Source organism: Garra rufa, chromosome 1, assembly GCF_049309525.1.
Source record: "Garra rufa chromosome 1, GarRuf1.0, whole genome shotgun sequence".
Lineage (NCBI taxonomy): Eukaryota > Metazoa > Chordata > Actinopteri > Cypriniformes > Cyprinidae > Garra > Garra rufa.
Window position 1 is genome coordinate 4,100,201 of NC_133361.1, and position 12,006 is coordinate 4,112,206.

General features: G+C 40.0%; 1 protein-coding gene across 1 annotated transcript in view; it reads left to right on the top strand.

Annotated features, from left to right (window-relative positions):
- The first annotated feature begins 1,414 nt into the window (after positions 1–1,414).
- The window catches only part of LOC141331880 (uncharacterized), a 347,739-nt gene continuing 337,147 nt past the window's right edge, over positions 1,415–12,006 (top strand). The window contains exon 1 of the mRNA XM_073836956.1: positions 1,415–2,534. Coding sequence (XP_073693057.1) covers positions 1,481–2,534 — 1,054 coding nt within the window. The 5' untranslated portion in view covers positions 1,415–1,480. The remainder of the gene's footprint in view (positions 2,535–12,006) is intronic.

The following is a 12,006-nucleotide window of genomic DNA, read 5'->3' on the forward strand; positions in this document are numbered from 1 at the left end:
AACCACAGCCCCTTTACTCCTCATTATTTGCTTTCCATCCAACACTATTCAGATTTACATTCATGTTCCCAGCAGTTTTCTAATACTCTTTTAACTGGGTGTATTTCTGAATGCCCTTTAACAGTAGCCCAATACACCAGTTTCAGCTTCAACCTAAGAAAACTACATACCTAATAAAAACTACATACAATGTCAAAACACATCTTTGAAAAAAAAAATAATAATAATTTTAAGTGTAAATAAATTTGTTTTGTCTGTCTTTCCATTAGATTAGCTTGTGACCTATAGAGATTTCATCCTCCTGGGGGCGATCGAGGCTCTCTTTCTTCATCTTCAGAGCGCGTGAGGATCACTCGATGTGCGCATGCGCGAGTTAGAGAGCGGAGCTGCGTGAGAGAGAGAGAGTTGTCCGGTGAGTCCTCTTTTTCTTCTCTATTATTTGCTTTTTGCCGTCCTGCGTATCTTCATTTGTGTAATTATGTTTGAGTGTAGCAGGAATTTGAGGTAAATGTCAGCTTCACGTATGAATAACTGTGTAATTTTATTTATAACGTGTATTCAGTGAAGAGAGGAGACTTTTATTTGAACAAATGTCCTCCATTCATCCGGCAAAAACAATCGCTGTGTCTAATGATTATTTGATGACGGAGTTGTTTAGGACCAATAGTTTCACAAATGAAGTCTTTCTATGAACTGGGCAGCCTACTTTTTTTCTTTAAACTTCTTTTGTAATAATGAACCAGCAAATAGGAGAGACTCTCTATGAACTGGGTACTTTTTTCTTTAAACAAAATGTATGTCAAGTCAAGTGACCTTTATTTATATAAGAAGGGGATTCCGCTTTTAGCTACTATGCCGCGCGCAGTTGGAATACATTAGACACGTTTAAATGCAGACTGGAAACTCATCTGTTCAGTTGTGCATTTATTGAATGAGCACTGTGCTTCGTCCGAACAGATTGCATTATTTTATGAATAATAATTTTTACTGTGTTAATTAATTTATAAATCCTCTTAAATGTTTTTAAATTCTTTGTTTTTATTTTTATGATTATCATTGCTAATGTTCATGATATTATGATTTTAATTCCTTTCATGTACAGCACTTTGAATTACCATTGTGTATGAAATGTGCTTTATAAATAAACTTATCTTGCCTATAGCGACTTTAACAATACAGATTGTGTCAATTAGCAGATTTACAGTATTAAATAGGAAAATAGTGAGTCAATAATACAAAAAGTATGTTAGATAATTGTGTAGTTGATTAAACTTATTTTAATTTGAAGATCGTCTAATTTGAAGATCAATCTTTTGTATGGCAATTTTCTGCTTTTACATCAAGTTCCTGGTTCCCTCTTTTATTTTTTTAAACGAGTTTCTGAAAATAAAATGCTTTTATTTTTATTTCAGAGTTTATTGATGAAAATGAGTAGAATAAAGAATTGAGTGAAGCGGATGAGAAAAAAAACATATTCAAAATGAGTCGCTCTCAAACCAAACCCAAAGATTTAAAGAAAAGCAGAGCCAAGAAATCTGTCACCTGCACTCAGTGTGGAAAGAGTTTCACCAACAAAAAAAGCCTTAATCATCACATGAGGATTCACACTGGAGAGAAACCGTTCACTTGTGATCAGTGCGGGAAGAGTTTCTCACGGTCATCAAGCCTTAAGAAGCACATGAACATCCACACTAGAGAGAAACTGTACACATGTGATCAATGTGGGAAAACATTTTTGTGGGCTTCAAACCTGAGGAAACACCTGAGAGTTCATACAAAGGAGAAGCCACATTCATGCCATTTGTGTGGAAAGAGTTTTTCATGTCTACAAAGTTTGAAAGTACATCAGAAAACACACACTGGTGTGAGAGAGTACATGTGCTTTGAGTGTGAGAAGACTTTTACTACAGCTGGAAAATTAAAACTGCACCAGAGGATTCACACTGGAGAGAAACCGTACACATGTGATCAATGCGGGAAGAGATTCAGTCAGTCAGGAGTCCTGAAAAAACATGAGAGAATCCACACTGGAGAGAAACCTTACACATGTGATCAATGCGGGAAGACTTTTGCACAAAAAGTACAACTTAACGCACACATGAACATCCACACTAGAGAGAAACTGTACGCATGTGATCAATGTGATAAAACATTTTTGTGGGCTTCAAACCTGTGGACACACCTGACAGTTCATGCAAAGGAGAAGCCATATTCATGTCATTTGTGTGGAAAGAGTTTTTCATGTCTACAAAGTTTGAAAGTACATCAGAAAATACACGCTGGTGTGAGAGATTACATGTGCTTTGAGTGTGAAAAGACTTTTACTACAGCTGAACATTTGAAACAGCACCAGAGGATCCACACTGGAGAGAAACCTTATACGTGTTCACACTGCGACCAGAGATTCAGATTCTCAGAAATCCTGAAAAGACATGAGAGGATCCACACTGGAGAGAAACCGTATCATTGCACTGAATGTGGGATCTGTTTCAGACATTTATCTTCTCTACACAGACACACAAAAAACATTCACAGTAAGTAGATCATCTTCAGATCTGATGCTGCACACAATAATGAATCAAGCAATAAAATATCATCTGGATCAATCAAGAGCCATGCAGGGGCGGATCTACCGGGGTGGCAATTGCCACCCTAAGAAAAAGCCTTGCCACCCCAGCACTAGTGTCCTAGTGTTCTAAAATTAAAAGAGTTTCCTCGACCGATTTACAGCAGCGACTCTGTATTTTGATGACATAAAAATAGCGTATAGTGTGACGAGCGTCCCAATCATCTATCAGCGTCGCCCTGGAAACCAAGGACGGACACCTGGAAGAGCTAACCAGAAGCCAAGCGATCAAGCGAAAACATGCAGTGAGGTTGTCGCATCAGTCCGCGATGGCTTGAAAATGAAAAATGATGTTTAAATGAATTATGTTTAAAACGAGAACTCGGAACTCGCAACATCGCTAGCCCGACGTGCCGGAGTTATCGTGTTTTCCTGTCGGGCTACCAAAATGTTTAACCGGCCTCCCCGACGCACTATTGTTAAGAAGAGGGCTCCTGTGGGTTCCTCAATTTAGTTGTATCAAATTTAAGGCGATTAAAAAGTTTTAAATATGTTAAATAGAATATGAAAATGCTTAATTATAATTTTAAGAGTCCTTACAGTTGGGGACGGAAAGACGAGAATGCTGCACGTTTCAAAGTCAAAACGCGGCACGGATGTCTTTATATGAATGTATCTGAAGGGAACAGACTGTCATAGAATCGTGTCGTTTGCATTTTCATTCAGTGTCTGATAAAACAGCGCTAATTCTGCTGTGTGTACAGCCGTTACTAGGGAAACCGTGATGTTTCAGCGCACCTAAAGCGCCCCCTCGTGACAAAGAATGAATTTGCTAATATTCAGCTGTTTATAGTCAGATTATTGCAAATATCGACCCACATCTTTATGCAGTAAACACAGAGTTGTAAATGTGAAACAAGTTAATGTGCTTTCTAAAAATCTAAACAATTAAAAAGGGTCATACATTGCCCTAAATTGATATTTAAAAATTCTGCAGATGCACTGTAAATAGTGAAAAAAAGAATTCCTTCATATTTGTTTGTTTTTGAATTGAAAATATTTTTGATTGACATTTAGACTCCTATCTGATTTTATATACTTAAAAAAAATATATATATTTTTATTTGGACTAGTTAAATTAATGGTGTTAGTAATTTTATAGCTTATTTTTGACTACCTTTTAGTACTTTTAGGCTGAAATGTGAAATGTATTTGTGAAAAAAAAAACACTTTTTGAACAGCAGGTTTTGGAATTTTAGTTTAGTATCATGTTTTTTTTTACAGTCATTTTATACCAGTCATTAATATGTTACCATAGACATTGCCCTACCCCACTCATACAGTATTACTTTTATTTGTGCAGGTCTTACTATAATGCTGCAGATACTCTGTACATTATATTAATTAAATATTTTAAATTATAGAATTTTTATACTTTATGTTGGCTACTTATATTTGGCAATGTTATATGCAATCCAGACAGTTGTTTTTTAATAGCACAATAACATCTGTTTTAAAACGAAGAACTCATGTATGTGAACATGTAATTTACCACAGTGCTGGAAAATCTTGAAAATGCACCTTGAAAGTGCTTGAATTTTAATTTTACACATGTGCACCAAAGCTGTTTGTGAATGGTCATACCTTGTTACACCAAAATTTGTTATTTAGTTTTCGGTGCAGGCAAATTTGTTGGTTTGTTAAAAAAAGAAGAGATAATTGGACTTTAAGGGACTTTTGTTGCTTTACTTGCACAAAAAATATTGAATTTGTTTTCATGTCTCATTCAAGATATTTTAATACTTTAAAAAGTAATTTTGTTGCTCTGAATACTGTGATTTATTTTATTCATTTTGAAGATATTTGTTGGTGATTTAAATGTGGTTTCTGTTTTTTTATTATGTGTTTTTGACTTAAGGAAACTTGATCCACTGAGTCTTTGTATCCATATACAGTCTGCATTGTTTGTCATGCTTTGAAAATTAAACTTGGCATAGACTTAAACTTGCTACAGGTTTTCATAGAACTCAATAAAGAGAAGTTAAATATTTAATTTATCTGAATTTCCAAACATCACACATCAGCCTTTATTTCAGTTTTAAAGGACAATGTAAAAATGTGCACCCTAGTGTATACACCGAATAAGAATAGCGTTCCTTGAATCCACAAAAACCATGCAAGGATGCTTGCTTCAGTGTTGCCACCCTTCATAATTTTAATGCCACCCCCTTGCCACCCCATGAATAATTTTCTAGATCCGCCCCTGGAGCCATGACAAAGAAACATCATCTAAAGTTTTCACAGTCAATGAAAGCTCTAGCATAAAGTTCTGCCAGGAAGACTTAATTGTTACGTCACTCAATTTTTATCAATCCAATCACATTCCAACACTTGTGGTCTAAAAGATCGGTACTTACTCATGTTTGCTGACGCTTCAATGCACCACCATCCTCCCCACCTCCTCCAAATTGAATCCTTCCTTCTCACCACCACCACCAGGATGGTCCCTTCCATACCTCACGGGGGTCGGCTGCGCCCCTGCCTTGATCTTCAGGCAGGATATGCAGAGTCCGTAATAAATGGATAATTGTCACAGTATTTATTCTCCTGAGTCTTTCTGGTAGAAATAAAGTTTATCTTCATCTTCAAAACCAGCAGATTTAACTTGGATATACTCGAAAATAGAGTTCCTCTCTAAAGAACAATTTCAAAAAGCTGTATTCTTCTATATGATTTTGTGTTTTCATATTATGTTCAGTTGTCTTCTAATGCACATCTGTCACTTGTAGTTTAAGTTGTCTTTCATGAAGTAGCTGTTTACAAACTGTTCTTTGTTCAGGAAGCTCAAGAAGAGTCTGGGACACGTTTGTTTTCTTCCCTGTTTTTTTAAGAACTAGTTATGATACATTTAGAAAAAACAGATGCAAGATATACTGATCTTTATTTGCTACTCATCCATTTACTTTTGCTTTGAGTAATTATCGATTGAATGTTTTTTTTATTATAATAATATTAGAAAGCCACGCAGTGTTATGTTTTGGGCTTTCTGTTTTTAAATTTCTCAATAAAGCTCTTGGATTGATTTGAATTGTGTGATTTGAACTGATTGTTAGCATTTGTCACGCTCTCTGCTCCTTGTCGTGTCGTTTCCCTCTCTCCCTGCTGTTTAGTGTATTTCACACTTGTTTCTGTCTGATTAATGTATAGTTGGTTGGAATAACAGGAAGAGCCCATTGTTCACCCAGATCTATTTCTGAGATTTCAATGTACACCCAATATTGTTTTTGTTCCATATGATGCACATACATATTTTGGTTAGATGCATAACATCCGTTAATATTCCGATATATACTCTTGAATTAAACCAATAAAGTTGACAGAACTTCTGTCTGTGTCTTGCTTTTCGGCCGTATCACATTGGGAGACAGAGTATTCGGTGGCAACGAGAAGTAACGAGATTATATTTATTAATAATGATGATGGATTTACATGTTCTAGTTAGAGCTGGTTCACTCAGAATAAAACAAAAGACTGTTTTTATGAATGGGAAATTGAATCATTTCACTAGATTCGTAAAAAAAAAAAAAGTTCAACGCTCAGCGGCTCAGATGTTACTTGTTTAGCAACTTTTGACGACGAAATAGAGCAAAATCAGGCAACAGTGTTATAGTCAGACAATAAAATATGAAGTCACTTAATATTAACTTCTTGTTTATTTAACTGTTGTATTATATCAATATCTAATTTTTTCAAACTCCCTTAAAAATTATTTAAAAAAGTCACCTACCTTTGTTCGCAATCTCACAAAGCTAATCAATGCCGCTCGCTATACTGTGCAATCAATCTCTTATTTACACTCTCTACACTTTGTTTATGAGAGGATTCCTGAGATACGTCCGTGATGCATTACTCTACATTGCAAAAACACATAGAAACCTTTGTAGCTCCCCTGAGCGCAAACAAATATGCTGATCAGGTCCGGCTAACTAAAGCAGCTAATCATATCCCTTTAGTGGCTCCCATTATTTGTCTTCCGTGCCTTTCTGAATACAAATATACATATTAGTGTGTTTCTAATATGGTAAAAGCGTGAGGGAGTGCTGAGCCCATTCGGAACTGCTGGAGCCCAGAGAGGATATTAAAAAGAAAACCGATTTTCATTCAAACAAATTGATGTAAACTACACACTCAAGTTAATCGATAAAATCAATGTATCGCCCACCCCAAGTCCTAGTAATGATTATCTTATCAAAAGCGTGCCGGAAAAAAAAAATGAAAAAATAAACAGAACTTGTTTTTCGGTTCAAATAATATACCAGGCTTTTCATTGGTCCGTTAAGAAGAGATATTTTTTATTGGCTACTGAAATGCCGGTGTTATGATTACCGGTTGTAGAGGAGCCAGAGTAAAAACTTGAAGAGTTGGACATAGATCCAAAAATGTGTTTCTTTGTGAAAAACAGGGAATCCAGGTAAACTCAAATAACATAACTTCAAGTCGACAGAAAGACACAGAAGGGCAAATGACTTATAAAAGGTGAAACTAATGACAGACAGGTGGAGACGTTAATGACGGCAAACCAACTATCACAGAATGACAGGGGAAGAAAAAGAGAGAAACCAAATCAAAACAATGACAAAGACCAGAAACACAAGGATACATTTAACATTACTCCCCCCTCCCGATAGGCGCGTCTCGTGCCTTAACAATACTACCGGGATCAGGGAGCCCTGGCAGATCACAGAGTTTTTGAACGATTGCCGATCAGGCAGTTCATGAGGCCATGGCGGATCAGAGGGTTCAGTAGGCCATGGCTGGTTAGACAGTTCATGAGGCCATAAACTCAGGAATGAAGGCCTTCTCGGCTGGGAGCTCAGGAATGGCTGCTCTGACTTGGCTTGACTGTGCAGGAACAGCAACTGTGACTTAATAATGGAACGACGACGTATACGGGAGGCCTAGACCGGTGGCGATCGGCTTTGGCCTTGATGCGCGCTCCCACCCGGACTAGTGTCTCACGGGCTCTAGTCCAGGTGCGACGGCACCTCTGGACGAAGGCGTGAGCGGAGGAGACCGCAACTTCGGATTCCAGACTGGGAAAAATGGGTGGCTGGTAACCTATACTACATTCAAATGGGGATAGGCCCGTGGATGATACTGGTAACGAATTGTGGGCGTACTCCACCATTGACAACTGTTGGCTCCAGGAGGAAGGATTTCTAGTGACCATACATCGTAACGCTCTCTCCTAGTCTTGGTTGGCTCTCTCAGTTTGCCCATTGCTTTGAGGATGGAACCCCGAAGAGAGACTAACAGTGGCCCCCAGTAATTTACAAAACTCTCGCCAAAATTTGGACACAAACTGGGGTCCTCTGTTGGAGACCACGTCTGTCGGGAGGCCATGTAACCGAAAGACGTGGTCCACGACTGCCAACGCTGTCTCCTTGGCTGAGGGTAATTTGGGCAAGGGAATGAAATGAACCGCCTTCGAGAATCGGTCCACCACGGTCAAAACTACCGTGTTACCCTGGGAGGGTGGGAGGGTGGGAGGGCGGTAACAAAATCTAGAGCGATGTGGGACCAGGGTCTCGAAGGGATTGGCAGCGGTTGTAAGAGCCCATCAGGAGGTCTGTTAGAAGTCTTACCAATGGCACAAACTGAACAAGCCAAAACAAAACTGCGAACATCACGAGCCATAAGTGGCCACCCAAAATCTTTGTTTTACCAAATGTAAGGTTCGACTTACCCCTGGATGACACGCCACATTGGAACCATGTCCCCACTGGATGACTTCGGACCGTAGACCTTCTGGCACAAACAAACGGTTAGGTGGGCAACCGGCCGGAGTAGTTACCCCAATTAAGGCTGTCTTAACCTTCGATTCGACCTCCCAATTGAGGGCAGAGACAATAAGTGTCTCAGGAAAAATGCCCTCGGGAGTGGACGGGCGATCGGAACGGTCAAAAATGCGCGATAAAGAATCGGGTTTAACGTTTTTGGAACCCGGGCGGTACGAAATAGTGAAGTCAAAACGTCCGAAAAAAAGTGCCCACCTAGCCTGCCTAGAGTTCAGTCTTTTAGCCGTTCTAATGTATTCTAGGTTCTTATGATCGGTCCAAACTATGAAAGGTACCCCTGACCCTTCCAACCAGTGACGCCATTCTTCCAATGCCAGTTTGACCGCCAACAGCTCTCTGTTACCAATATCATAATTTGACTCAGCTTGCGACATACGATGAGAATAAAACGCGCAGGGATGCATCTTGTCGTCCGTGGATGAGCGCTGGGAAAGCACCGCTTCCGCGGCGTTTGACCACCTGAACGCCGTTCTGGGGGAGGTCAAGGCTGTCAGAGGTGCGGCTAGTTGGCTGTAATTACGAATAAAACGTCGGTAAAAATTGGCGAAGCCCAGAAACCTCTGTAGGGCCTTACGGGAATCTGGACTTGGCCAATATACCACAGCCCTCACCTTCTCGGGATCCATGCGCATACCCTCGGCCGACACGATGTACCCTGGGAAAGGAACAGACTGTGCATGAAAATCGCATTTCTCCGCCTTGACAAAAAGCCCATTCTCTAGCAGCCGCTGGAACACTCGTCTGACGTGCTGAACATGTTCCTGGGGAGACGAAGAAAAAATCAATATGTCGTCCAGGTAGACATATAGAAACTGATCGACCATGTCTCTCAGCACGTCATTGACAAGTGCCTGAAAGACCCCTGGGGAGTTGGACAAGCCGAAGGGCATGACCAAGTTTTCAAAGTGCCCCCTGGGGGTATTGAAGGCAGTCTTCCATTCATCTCCCCCCCGATGCGGACCAAATGATAAGCGTTTCTTAAATCCAATTTCGTGAAGATGGACGCTCCCTGCAACCTCTCAAAGGCTGAAGATATTAGCGGTAAAGGACAAGTATTCTTTACCGTAATATTATTTAGCCCTCGGTAATCAATGCAAGGTCGCAGAAATCCGTCCTTCTTCCCCACAAAAAAGAATCCCGCCCCCGCTGGAGAAGAGGAGGGTCATATGAACCCCGCTGTTAGAGAATCAGAAATGTATTTCTCCATAGCCTCTCTCTCAGGGACTGAGAGTGAATAAAGTTTGCCCTTAGGCGGAGACGTACCTGGCAGTAAGTCTATAGCACAGTCATAGGGACGGTGAGGAGGAAGAGAAGCCGCCCGAGACTTACTGAACACTTCCTTCAGGTCGAGATACTCCGCGGGCACGTAACACAGATCCGCCGCCTTCTCCTGAAACACAGATCTAGAAACAGATGAACAAGCAGACACAAGACAAGACTCATAACACTTAATGCTCCATTCAGACACCGACTTCAGCTGCCAATCAATCCGGGGGTTGTGTTGAATGAGCCAGGGGTGTCCTAAGACCACGGGTGCATGGGGGGAGTCCAGGAGGTAGAAGGGGGTGCTCTCCCGGACAGCTAAAGTCGGTGTCTGAATGGAGCATTAAGTGTTATGAGTCTTGTCTTGTGTCTGCTTGTTCATCTGTTTCTAGATCTGTGTTTCAGGAGAAGGCGGCGGATCTGTGTAACGTGCCCGCGGAGTATCTCGACCTGAAGGAAGTGTTCAGTAAGTCTCGGGCGGCTTCTCTTGCAACACAGATCTAGAAACAGATGAACCAGGTGATGGGTGTAAACGATCCAAGTGTGGTGATGTCTCTCGACTGGGTGACGCAAGGGCTTGATGGCAGAGTGGTGACGTGTCGTGAAGATCCCGTGGTTTAGATGAAGTCCCAAGGTGTTCCCACGACGAAATACACATCCAACGAGACAAGACACGAACCAAGACAACTAACACAGTCCAACATCCAGACGAACTATAGGACAGGGGAGAAGAGAATGGCGTGAGTATATGTAGCAGTCAGTGATGAGAGACACCTGGTGCCGGACTGATTAGCAGCTGCGCTGAATGAGCATGACGAACAACACAGACAGTCACATGATACGAGACAGAGCACATGGCAACACTGACAAGACAGAGCACATGGCAACACTGACAAGACAGAGCACATGTCATAATAACAACACAGACAGACACCATAACACAAGACCTGAGAACACGGCAGATGCATGAACCGTGACAGTTACTCAAAAAAGATTATTTCTTACAAGATATTATTTCTCCACTACTAGCTTATTTATCAAACTGGTGCTTTCTCTTCATCCTCTGCAAATGAAGCTACAGTAGATAGTTTGGTAGAGGGATGTTTGTATAAATTAGCGTTTGCGATTGACAACGCGATTGACAATGTTGTGATAACACAATACTTATAGTCAGCAACTAGTCATCATATCTCCCGCTTCGTGAAACACGTTAATGCTCAGTAGTACACATTTATGGTCCTTTAATGTATTTGCATTGTAATAAAATGCATTTATTTTCATTGGGCATATATGCGGCTGAAACAGGTATAGTGCATCCCAAATTTTTCAACATTAACATTTTAATATAACATAGTCACTGTGGCCTTTAGAAATGTTTTTTGGGGAGGTGGGGTAGTGCAATTTACGAGATACATCGCATGTACCAATCACTCCTGTAACAAGCAATTCGAAAAACTCTAATATCTGCATAAATGTTCGACTAAGGTAAAAAAAAAAAAAAACCTTCGGATGGGGTATTTAGATGGGCTTCGGAGTGCATAGCAATGAAGTCAATTCTACTCCGAAACATCCCTTTAAGGGAAAAAGTTTTATTTTTAATTTGATAGTGTTAGTCATAATATCTGAAAGCCATGTAGTGTTGTGTTTGCTTTTTTCTCTTGTTTCCAGGGGTAAGAAAAACAAAATCTTATTTCAAGCAGACAACTAGATTATTTTTCTTACCCCACTGGCAGATTATTTTGGTTGTTCTAAGCAAAAACTCGCCTAATTTTGTCTTGTTTTTACTAAATACAAGACACAAATTTTTACTTGTCTAGAAAATCCTTCCCGATTCAAGAATTTTTAGATATTTAGGCTGGAAACAAGTAAGAAAAGCATTTTTTGCAGTGATTTTGCAAATTAGTGTTGGCGTCATTTTGCGGTGTTTCACGGTGTAACGCCAGTTTAGTGTTAACTAAGCCACGTCTAGTTTACGTGCAGAACGTGATTGAATTGGACCACATGCGGACAGACGCCATTTTACTTCTGTGGACGAGTGTTGGTAAGTTTGAAATGTTCACTTTATAATGCATATTATTTTAGAGAAATCATGCAACTCAATTCCAGTATTTATAATTTCTAGTCATGTGCTTCTTGTTTAATCGAAAGTATATAACTAGCATTACACCAAACAGCGAGCTTATACGTTTTGTGTCAACGTTACACTGCATAAAGTAAGTCAAATGATGTAAAATATTAATTATGCTTATATTCGTGTTTAAAGTCATGCACGGGTTATTGTCTTTTTCGAGGAGGGAAGGGAGAAGGTGACCTCTGGTG